This window comes from Uloborus diversus, chromosome 3 (genome assembly GCF_026930045.1).
Source record: "Uloborus diversus isolate 005 chromosome 3, Udiv.v.3.1, whole genome shotgun sequence".
NCBI classification, from domain to species: domain Eukaryota; kingdom Metazoa; phylum Arthropoda; class Arachnida; order Araneae; family Uloboridae; genus Uloborus; species Uloborus diversus.
Window position 1 is genome coordinate 155,306,782 of NC_072733.1, and position 12,245 is coordinate 155,319,026.

The 12,245-nt window shown below is 33.9% G+C and overlaps 1 protein-coding gene across 1 annotated transcript in view; it reads right to left on the minus strand.

The window, feature by feature from the left end:
* The window catches only part of LOC129218245 (protein FAM98A-like), a 51,634-nt gene extending 40,003 nt beyond the window's left edge, over positions 1-11,631 (minus strand). The window contains exon 1 of the mRNA XM_054852469.1: positions 11,461-11,631. Coding sequence (XP_054708444.1) covers positions 11,461-11,495 — 35 coding nt within the window. The 5' untranslated portion in view covers positions 11,496-11,631. The remainder of the gene's footprint in view (positions 1-11,460) is intronic.
* Between the last annotated feature and the right edge of the window lie 614 nt (positions 11,632-12,245).

Below are 12,245 nucleotides of genomic sequence, written 5' to 3' on the forward strand. Positions count from 1 at the left end.
TCAACTGCCATACCCCATTTATCTGCCCACTTAGTAATATGATCTAAATCCTCTTGCAGCTGTTTTACTTGTTCTTCATTTTCGACAATCCCCATAACTTTTACTTCGTCAGCAAAACAATTCATGCTTCCAGAAATATTTTCATTGATGTCATTCATAAATATAATAAACAAAAGAGGCCCTAACACTGATCCCTGAGGAACTCCACTTAAAACATTACTCCAATTAGAATGATTTCCTCTCACAACTACTCTTTGCTTCCTACCAGTAAGCCAATTTCTAACCCAAAGTAAAGTTTTTCCTCCTATTCCTATGTCAGCTAACTTGCTGAGAAGAGCAACATGCGGTACCTTGTCAAAAGCTTTTTGAAAATCAATATAAACAACATCCACACATTTTTTGTTATCTAAAGCTGAGGTAACCTTGTCGTAGAAATGCAATAAATTAGTAGTACAGGATTTACCTTTCCTGAAACCATACTGCAAACTAGTCAAATTGCATCCTAATGTAACTGAGTAGGTTTAGATTTAAAGACAAATTTCGCATTTAGTTAAATTAGTGTTCAACTCATGTGGGTTGTCAGTCACGTTAGGTAGTAGTTTATAGGAGGCCCCGACTTCAAAAAGTTATTAAAATTTAAGAGATCGCATATAATTAGTTAGGTATTAAAATAATTCATTGTACGGTAATAAAAATCAGTGTTTAATTTATAATTGGATGTTTAGTTTATTTGTTTTTTGTACAGGAATTGTAAAATAAATTTGATTTATACGTTTGGGTAAAAAATCGTATGTAAGTAGAATCCATTATTTTTTACTTTTCAGTTCCTTTTTGTTTTTTGAAGTCGGTTCTTTTTTTATTTGAAAATAATTTATAGTACAAATACTGTACAAAAAACAAAAAAAAATCTCTTTAGTCTAATAATTTGGGCAGCACTGTATACATCAGTGAAGTGCAATTTTTCTAACTTTAAAAATGTGGCACAATAAGATAATTAAATTTCAAAATTTGTGTTAATTCCTTCATACAATAAAACGTAAACAAATTTTATAAAATCTATTAATGCAATTTTTTACTTTCATACATACTCATTAATTAGAGATAGTATCAGTTGTAAACATATAAACATACATTTCAGATGAAATAATGCAAGAAATTATTTAGGGTTTAGATTAGATGTCATGTAGCAAAAAATAAATGCAATACGTGTAAATGCAAGAGTGTTTAAAGAATCACTGAAACACAAATGCGAATTCGGTTTTCTTTTGACATATGAAAGTATTAAAAAAACCAAAAGCTTTTTGTTGCGGGAAACTTAGTTGTACTTTTTCTGCTAAAATATTATTTTGAGGCAGCAATGTACTTTGCCTTTTTGCCTAACATTTACAGATGAAAGGGAAACTGATGAATGACCAATTGTAAGGATTTGGGAAGACATTCTCAAGAAGCCCTGAAACGTTCCTGTCAAAGACGTCCACAGGGTACTAATTGTACTAAACACTTAAGATACGGCTCGATTTATGACTCTCGTTTGCAAACAGGGACGAATGGGGACAAGCACTGAATATTAGTTTCAAGAAATAAGTCTTTTTCTATGTTACTATTGAACTAAGTTATCTTTCCATACATCAGTAAAAGGGTGGCTTAAATTTTTTCACTTTTAGAAAGTCAAGAGATTACATGATTACAAGGGAAAATTATTTATTATTTTACTTAGATTACAGTTAGGATTATGCATGAAAATTCCGATTATGATTTCGATTACGGGAGTATCCCATCGACAGATCACGATTATGATTACACAAAAACGTAATCGATTATACAGATTACGATTACGTAATCAGCGATTACTCCAAGTCTGGTTATAGGTGATAGCTTGTTTTAGAGTTCCAAAAAAATTTCACAGCGCTACAGTTGTTAGATTACACCATTCTTTCCATTGAAAATTATAATAACTTTTATAAGTTATAATTTCTTCTTCTGAAAGCGTTAAATATGTTTTTCAGCATTTTTTTTAAATTTCATTTAAAAGTAATAATTTTAAAGTGTGATTATGAAAGATTTTGCTTAAGGGAGTAGGGTCTTGCAGTTTCAAAAACGTGATTTTTTCTTTTTTGTTTTGTCTTGTAGTTAAACATTTCAAAAATATATTCCCAAAATTTTTAAGTCATGTCCAGCAAAATTCTCAAAGCTATCAAGTCTTTAGTCTCCGCTCCTTCAAACTGTTTCCCTACTAATCAAACTGTAGCTCCGACAGCTGCCAAAGAATGCAGCTGACAGCTGCAGATGCTCAAAATGTCAATGTTGCTTGCTTGGGGTTAGTTACATATAATATAAATAAATAACGAAAAAAAGGCTGAGGAAATCGAAGCTGCTACATGAACTGTCTTCTATGGAGCTGGAATTGATGTCTTTTAGCTTCTAAAACTTCAACCGCGTTTTTCTCAAAACCACTTCTTCCAAGTCGATGTTCAATCCCATTTTAAAACCAATTGACCAATCCATTTCAAGTTTTGTGCACACATTCTGCATATAAAAAACCTCCCCCCTACATTGAGTTTTTTTTTTTTTTTTTAACTTTTAATGTGTTTTTCTACTAACAAAATAGTGGAATTTTTCGTGAAAAACAGAACTTTTAACTTCAAATGGCCGCCAAAAATTTTAAAGCCAAGCAAAAAAAGATCAGAGAAAGTAGGGGGGTGGGGGAAAGGATTAATTAATACTTTGACAAAATTCAAATCAAATTTGATTTCAGATAAATTTCAGCTGAGATACAGTGAACACCGAAAATCATCTTTCTCAAAGGTGCTCTGTCACCTGGAAGATGAAAATGGGCCTGTGTAGTGTTCATTGCGCAAAGTCATCTTCAAATGTGATCATGGGGTGAACAGTAGGTTTGGTGTCAAAAATACCTAAAATAGGCTCATATGGATTCACTGGTAATAAAAGAAGGAGTATTATTTGTTTGAAATCCATATAGTTAATGCAATGCTAATGTTACTTTAAAATGTTTTCTAATGTTACTTTAAAAGTTATCCCACAATAGGAGGTATCCAGAGTAAACAAACCTTTTATGTTTTTTTTTTTTTTTGGAATTCAAATTTATAGCTAAAATTCCTTGTTTTAAATTTTCCAAGTAATATGATCCTATTCCCAGAATCCTGAATTTTTTTCTTAATTCTCTGAAATGTAGGTGACAAAATCAGAAGTTACCCCATATCAGTGCTTTTACCCTGCATAGCATTTAATATAAGGTAAAGAAGAGTAAGTCTGAACTTCAATCTTTCAAAAAACATACTTTTGTCTTCACTCTTCCAATTTTTAGAACTGGTATGAGTTTTCATTGCGATAGTTTCAAACTTTTAGAATTATTAATGCTTTCTCCACAAGCAAAGAAACATTTTTTTTCCTCTTTTTCAAAAAAAAGATATATATACAGTGTTCGCGCTCAACTATCCGTAACCTGGGTCCCAGGGACCCATTAATGAAATAGATTTGGGTCCTTCGATGGAAAAAATGAGTCCCTTAAATTTTAAACAGAAAATCTTAGTGTGTAAATGACTAATATAAAAATATTTATACTTGGGGAGGGGGAGGCATGAAATAAAATAAATTGGTTATTTTTTGCCCTTTTTTTTTTTTTTTTTTTTTGTGATTTTATCATTGTAAAATTATTTTCAAATAATACACTTGCAAGACTTAGTTAAGTGAGAAACTATTTGGTCAGTTACAATGAGATTAACTCAAAATTTATTAACAAATGGGTTTTACCATAAAACATAAAACAAGTGCCTCTGATTGATCAAGCAAAAAGCACTCCCTTAACCTTTGTTTTCCTGGAAATTTTTCTTAGTGAAAAAAGTGAACAGAACCCCCCCCCCCCTTCCCAGTTATCATTGGCAACTACATAATAATAATAAATCGCAAGCGAATGAACCCAACGCAAAAATCGCGATCGCAAAAACGAAACATTTTCTCATATGAGTGTGAAAATTGCTCATTTGCAATCTTAAATCAGTATATTTGACTTTATTTTGACTTGTTCAAAATATCTGTTTTGGTTTTTGTTCTATTTTTAAAATCGATCGCGCCATTTTCAAAATGGCGCGATCGATTAATACCCGACTTTTGCAAGTCCAAATAAAAATAACCCATCAGAAAGAGATGAATTATTAGAAAAGAACAAGGTTAAAGTGCTTTTGTATAAAATTCAAGTATTCATAAGCAATTTAACAAGTAAAATGTAAAGTTCCGAACTCTTTGTGTTTAGCGCGATCTGGAAAATGTTCGCCATTTTTTTTTCTCCCCTCTTTTTATTGGGGATGCAAAATAATGATTTTCAAAAGTAATTCTGGTTACATGAATGCCAAATGGCAATATTTTTACTATACAATTGTCTTGTATTAATCCTGAAGATTGCATTGAAAACTTCTCTTATTTTCAGTCTTCATTTCTGTTTTTAGGAATTGCCTCAAGATAAAAGTTGAGGGAAAGCTTATTCTTAGAATATAGTACAATGGGCTATTTGTGAACTTGCTCCCTGAGTTCTGCCCAGGAGGTCACTGTAAGCTCCAGTCTTATCACTAAAATTCCATTGACTGGTTCACAATTGGGGTGTGTTTGAAAAGCTGATAAACAGATAGGGTCATTTTAGTCCCTTTCTGTTGATTCTCCTGGTCATTTTGAAGCTTAAAAGCATTTACTAAATAGATCTTTAGCATTTTCTCCCATTTTTTTTTCTGGTTCTTATTTTTTGGGTTTTCTGGGTCCCTGGGACCCGATTTTTCGCGGAAGTTGCGTCCCTTTCCCGCGAATTTGCGTAAAAAACCCGCTATAGCGCGTAAACGCGAACCCTGATATATATATATATATATATATATATAATTAGGGTGGTCCTTATTTTTGAAGTTGCAGATATTTTACGCGACGCCCCCTCAGTTTGTTCCATTGTACAAATAAATAATCCTTGCAAAATTTAAAGTCAATCCATGAATATTAACACGTGCCCCTAGGGCCTTCTTTTTTGAGTTTCGAAGAAAAAATTGCGGATTTTCTCATTTTTATGTAAAAATATTCTAACGTTTTATATTTAAAGTAATTTTGAACCACAATAGGTGCTGCTACTTTCCTGTTCGACCATTCTCTCACTTTCATTCTGTAAAATTTAACGTTACAGAGAATAAAATGTAAACCAATGGCCTTGGGTCAAGCGTACCGCTTTTCTGTGTTTGTTCCAACCAAGCGGGCAGGGGAACGTTTCTTCCCATCAGGATGGACACAAGGGATTCTATAGTCCATTAATGAATGACCTAGACTATTAATGAACAGTCTTTTACAACAACAAATTGCCTCCTCCAGGCTTTGGGGGTGTTGATTTGCAAAATTCCCTGTGTATGTAATAGGTGTGACAAGGGTAGAGTCGCAAAGTTTCAATGCTATAAATATAAGTAATTTCAATTATATTTTAATTCAATTTTCTTTAGTTATAAACATACCTAAATGTTTATGCAATTTTTAAATTTTAAAATAAAAATTTCAAAAAATCCTCGATTACTGCTAACATAAAAATATACTGTATTTTCCATAGCTAAAATATAAATTAAAAAAAATATCTAGATCGGAGCAATGTAGAAATCTATATTTTAAATTAATTTTCTTCTATTTCAGTACATGGTCCTTTATTATCATCAAATTCTTGCGATTCACATGATTTAGAAACCGAAATGGGTATCTATCCTAACCTTTTAAACTTTTGTTTCCTACAGCTGGTCTACCACAATGCAAAAAAGCTTGACAACTATTGATATCTGCTCGCCTTTCATCACTGTTAGACAAATACCATATTAGGGATAAAGATGCTGTTCATTTATTTACAGCCTATGTAGATGCAGTAAATTTAAATCCAATTGACCTAGTGATCAATCAAACATTCCTTAAGAGAACAAAAGAAAATCTTCGAGAGGTAAAATTAAATTTCATGAATTTAAATTTAGATTTTATAGTTATTCATTGGGATACAAAGCTACATCCAGATGTAACTGGAAAAAGAACGCCGACAGGATTACCGTGATAGCTTCAGGTCCTAATATTGAACAGCTACTCGGAATTCCTTAGATATTACTTCAGTCGTATATGATATCTTAGATGATAGCTCTTTATTGCTAACTGTTCTAGCTGTAGTGGTTGATACAACGACTTGCCGTATAAATTGTGCATGCAATTTTTTAGAGCGAAAACTGAACGGTGATATATTACATTTGGATTGCCATCATCATGCACTTAAAATCGTGCAGAGTGTGTCCTTAAAGAAGTTCTTGCCTTTCTTAGTTCTAGATTAGATATTCAATAATTTAAGCGCTTCATAACTTTGTGGAAAGATCTCCACCATTCAGAACTTATAACATTTCAATCAAGTACATATACCACTTAAATTGTAAAAGACAAAGTTGATGACATATTATTGTTCGTAAAGAGCGGAATTGAGAAAGATTACAGAGAATTTTCATAACTTGTAATAATATTTCCTGGTGAATTTCCTTCTACAGGGATATGTTTTCGGCAACCTGAAGCTTATCCCTGAGCCACATGCGTGGCAAAAGAAATTTTTGTTTGAAAATTTTTATATTTAGGAAACAATTTAAATTGACCTTACATGAAAAGAAAGCCCTTCAATGCTGTTTTACAAAGCTCTTTTACAATAAAATGCTGTATAAAGGTATGGTTTTTCACAGCAACCCAATCGAGGCTCCTTTGAATAATATAATATGTCTGAAAAACTAGCAGCGTACAAAATGACGACAAACATGCAGCAGAAGCAGTGATTGGAAAATTCATAAATCACTTATGGTATTTAGGGATAAACTAATAGCTTTGTCTGTATTGGAAGAAGGAATTAACTTTGAAGATAGGAAAAGACTGGTCCAAAAAATGCTTGTGATAAGGAAGACGTGCCTGATTACTGTTTAACAAATTTCAGATAACAGTAGATGATTTAGATTACTTTCTTAGTAAAGACCCTCCTCTTTATAGAATCAATTACGAGTCAATAAAATTGTTTGATAAGTTGCAAATATTAAAAGATTTTTTTTTTATTTGATCCTGATTCACGGCAAAATGTTTAAGCTATTTAAAGGAAAAAAATTGTTAAAATACTGAAAATTGTGAATGATACAACTGAAAGAGGAGCACAATATTAATCGAAGAATTTCACAGCTAATTTACCAAATATGAGTCACAAAGCAATTTATTTTACAGACCGTCCAGACTATCGGAAAAAATACACACTATCGAGATACATTGAGAAAAGCGTACGATTAAAGAAGGTTTCTACAGCATTATTTTATTCTTATTCAAAGTAAAATCTTTAGATGATATAAAGTAATTAAAAAGGTTAATTTTAGTGCTACCTCACTGTAAAAATATTTTGCAAACCTAGGAGAAACGATGTACTGGGTCTGAAGTAAAAACTCGGAAGATCTGTGGGAAAATTATCAAAAGTGTTAAAATTCAACGGCCTAGGGGCACGTGTTATTATTAACCGATCGAGTTCAAATTTTGCACACGTTACTTTTTATTATAGTGTCACAAAACTAGGGGGCGTCACTTGTGGAATTCCGAAAAAAAAAAATTTCCCATATAAATAAGGACCACCCTAATATATATATATATATATAATAAGAAAAGTGAAAAATATTGAAAAGACCACACCAAGAGCCCATAGATGCGCAACGCAGCAAAACTAAAAAGCCAAGTAAATATAAAATTAAGCAAACAGAATTGCAAATATTAAACAAATTATAAATAATCAATGATGAGAAAAAGGAAAATTGCAAACAGCTATTAAGTAGAAGAAGATAAAGTATGAATCCAGAGCTCATCAGCCGTGGAGGATTCATTAAATATGGTCAAAAGTTGAAAACATTTGCTTAAGTATAGCCTTCGATGAGCATTTCGCTTCTTTTGAAACTGTTTAACTGTGTAAATGTATGATACAACCGTGACAAACCATTTTTTATGAATCACCGGGGTGGATGAATTTTTTACACGTGGGAAACAGGCGACTCGGTATGTCTCTGGATTGATTTCTGGATATGTTTTTATGTTTTTTATGTTACGTTGACAACTGGAATGTATTTTTATCATGTTGAACAATGGATTGGGCTGAGTTCACGTGGATTTCAAGGTAAGACAATTTTGTTATAGGCAGGTACTGTCCCGCGGATGGCTAATTATCGGAACTTGTTTTCCTAATTAGTCGAGACGAAACCCCCTGCTTTAGTTTTAGGTTTGAGCTCTAGTTTATTGTTTTTAGTTTAGCAAGTGGTGCTTTTGCCCAATGTTACTCTATATTGCATGTACTGGAGCTTAAACATTCTCTTTTAGTTCATAGTTAAATTTTTGGTCTTTTGACCATAATTAATGAATCCTCCACGGCTGATGAGCTCTGGATTCATACTTTATCTTTCCTATTTAATAGCTGTTTGCAATTTTCCTTTTTATCATCATTAATTATTTATAATTTGTTTAATATTTGAAATTCTGTTTGCTTAATTTTATATTTACTTGGCTTTTTAGTTTTGCTGCATTGCGCATCTATGGGCTTTTGGTGTGGTCTTTTCAATATTTTTCACTTTTATTATTATTATTATTATTATTATTATTATATATAAATTCTGATTTTTTGTAAGTTATTTGTATTAAAATTTGCTGATGTTCCTAAAAAAAGTGAATTTTTATTTTTCCTCAACCTTTTATTTAAACTTTGAAAAACCTTTTCAAATTTTAAAAGTTTGTGTATTACTTAGTTTTTTTTTTTTTTATTTATTTTTTTAATTAGTTTCTTGGCAAAGGGCTCCTCAGTGTTGTGGAACCCCCACACTGTGGGTATGTAGATCCAGGCCTGCCTACATTCAATCCTTATGATGCATTAGGGAGGGCCCAAAAATTTTTTTTTTCCAAAGTCTTTTTGGATAGCGCGGAAAAGTTGCTAGTGCGGAAGGTTTGTTAAAACCCTAAAAAAATTCCACTATTTTTCTTTAATATTTAGCTGCTCTCCTTTGGTCTTAACGAATTGAAGAAATGGCAAAAATTTACTTTTTTCCAAAAAAAAAAAGTTTCCCAAAAAACAATTTGAAAATGGTTCTAGCATACAGCAGAAATGTTAGCCAGTTAATCAGTAGTAACCCTAAAGAAACTTTTACAAATTTTGTCCGATATTTAGATGAGTCCGTTTAACATTTAAAAAAACTGAGAAAATGAAGAAAAAATAATTGCTTCTTAAAGAACAATAATTTGGAAAATATGTTTGAAATTAGTAGGGGAATGTGAGGCAAAGTGAAATAGCAGGGCATAGTGAAATGCTGAAATATTTACTCTACTTAATATATATAATACGCAAATAATTTGTTTTAATAATGAATCCCACTGAACGATTGCAAGCAAATGTTGCAAACTTGCGAACAACCCCTCAGGATTCATGGTGTTTCCAAGAGTTATTGAATGAATAAATGAATGACAGGGAGGCTCAACCAAACCACTGCAACCAGAGGTCTATTGTACTAGTCCCCAAACAAAAGTCTTAAAACAGACCAGTAGCTGAAACAGAATTGAGCAAACACCTGATGGGAATATCATGAATCTCGCATTGCTCAAGCAAATGATGACCAAGGTATTCAAACCTATAGGCAGAAAACACTTCACGATCACATAGGGTGTGAGAAATAGTTTCCTCCTTAAACCTCTGCAAATTGAATCATTACTGACACCCATTATAGCAAGGTGCTGCTTTAAGGTGTTAAGTCCAGTAAGAAGATCAAAAGCCCAGCCCTCCTAATACTATTTTTGTTAAGAAGCCTATTGCATTTCTGGCATGTGATCCTCAGAGAGAATCAGGTCTGTCCTCCTCAGAAAGACAAGCTGAATATGTTCAATGTCATTGCGAGATAATCTCTTCGACTGGAAGGTTTCTCTCACAACTGCCATCTTATACATACGCACTGCTTGAGCATAGGACTGTGGTTGACTAGTCCTTACTCTTTAAGATGCAGAAATTTGTGCAAGGGAAGGAGTTGAAACCGCCAATCGATGACGTTTGGTCGCCTACCTTCTCAGGAATGGCTGGCCCAGTGACTTTCGCCTTCTGTAAGAGCCTCCCCTCTCCTGCCTGCGTCTGTTGCATTTTTGTGCAAAAATAAGTACCCCCTGCCAGTGTTGCAGATATGCCCCTCACCAGTCGGTGGGTTGCAGACCTGCACCCTCACATCCTCCAGCAGCAAGGTTGCAGGTTCTCTCCTTCAAGCCAGTATCCAGCTCCAAAGGAGCTGGGAACTCGGCGGTTTTAAAAGGTCAACACCCGTACAACCACCCTGTACGAGTGCAAGGCAGATTACAACGAGGTTTCGCCCAGTTCCTCGAGGGGACCGTTTAGACATCATATAACCCAGATGCCATCCATTCATCAGCACGGAGCCTCACACCTTAGATTGAGTATCCCTTTTAGTCGCTTTTTACGACACACATGGACTACGTTGGGACTATTCTGTTCCGGTCACCACACGGAGCAAGAGTTATTGAACTTCGGCACATTTGATCGCTGATAACTTCCTGAATTTTTTAAGATATTCAACTAGAATTTTATCATCAGTTGAAGAATGTAGTTGAGTTTTAGATTATGTAAGTAATAAATTGCTATCTTTTGTGCATGAATAGTGAAAATTTAATTGCTTTAAATGTCCATATTTTATCAAATTTTCAACATTTCAGTATTACACTTCTCTTGTATACTTTCAAGTTTTCTAAAAGTTTGATAAGCTTTGATGGAAAACTTTGCATGTTATGAGCCAAAAACCTTTAAATAAAATTTGTAGTTTTGAAAGAAATGTTTATATCTTCGTGAAAAACAGTGATACTTTCTCAAAAGTATGTAAAATAATTGTTCATAGTAAGCTAACTGATTTCTAAAATTGACAGCTTATTCTCAGCGATTTATGATGAATGATGAGAAAAAAACATTTTTCTTTTTCCTCAATTTGTTACTGACCCCCTAAACGCAAGGGTCAAACAACATTTATTGGAAAATGAGAGCTGGAGCATACATTTAGTGTGACAAAAGTTTCAAAACAATAGGTATCTCATTTCTTGAAAAATCCTTAAAAATGAATTTTCGAAAGTGTCCCAATAATTTTGGTCAAAAATTTCAACTATGAAATGAATTTCAGCGATTAAATTAAAAACTAAAATATCATGACTCATCCAATTCAAGTATACATAATTGTTTTTTTTTTTTAAATCAAGATTAGATGGATCTTTTACTCCTACATTTTAGAACTAAAGCATGAATTTAAAAAAAGAATGGACAGTTTATTAACTGCACAATCTCTAAAATCAAAAGCAATCCAAGTCTTTTATTTATTAAAATGGAATTTAAGTTTTTAAAAAAGGAGAAAAATGAATCCCACTAACCCAAAATTCTCGAGATCAGAAATAACTTTCTCCATTTTTTTCTTTTCTAAAGATAAGATTAATTGGCTGAAAAATTTAATTATTGTCCTACTATTCAAAGTCACGTAAAAGAAATTACATTTAAACAAATATTAAACGCCGCGTGGTACGCTATAACCTTACGTTACTCACGCACTGTCCACTGTATGGCTCTCACGCAAACCTAAACAAACACAAAACATTTGCACTCACTGCTGCTACTTTTGGAGAAAGGAAAGTCTTTTATGCTAGAGGGCGCTGCTAGACTAGCTAATGACGGTCTAGGAAGATTGGACGCCGCAGATTGGGCGCCGTAAATTGGGCGCCGCATATTGGGCGCCGGGAACTTTGGGCGCCGGGAACTTTGGGCGCCGAGCATTTTGGGCGCCGGGAACTTTGGCCGCCGAGCACTTTGGGCGCCGAGCATTTTGGGCACCGGTAACTTTGGGCGCCGGGAACTTTGGGCGCCGAGCATATTGTGCCCAGTATTCCCGGGGCCTAAAATGCTCGGCGCCCAATGTTTCCGGCGTCCAAAATGCTCGGCGCCCAATGTTCCCGGCGGCGAATTTTGAAACGCTCTCAATGCTTACGTTACGGTAGCTACCGTTTAGTTAACCACGTGACAGATAATGATCACGTGCTCCAATCAACTGCTTAGAATGATAACCGGTTGATCATAGAACGCTGCGGTTAGTAACCGGTCGACCAGTGAGGTTCGTCGAACGCAAGGAATGCTTGCGTTCGCCGAGCTCAACAGGTAGCTACCG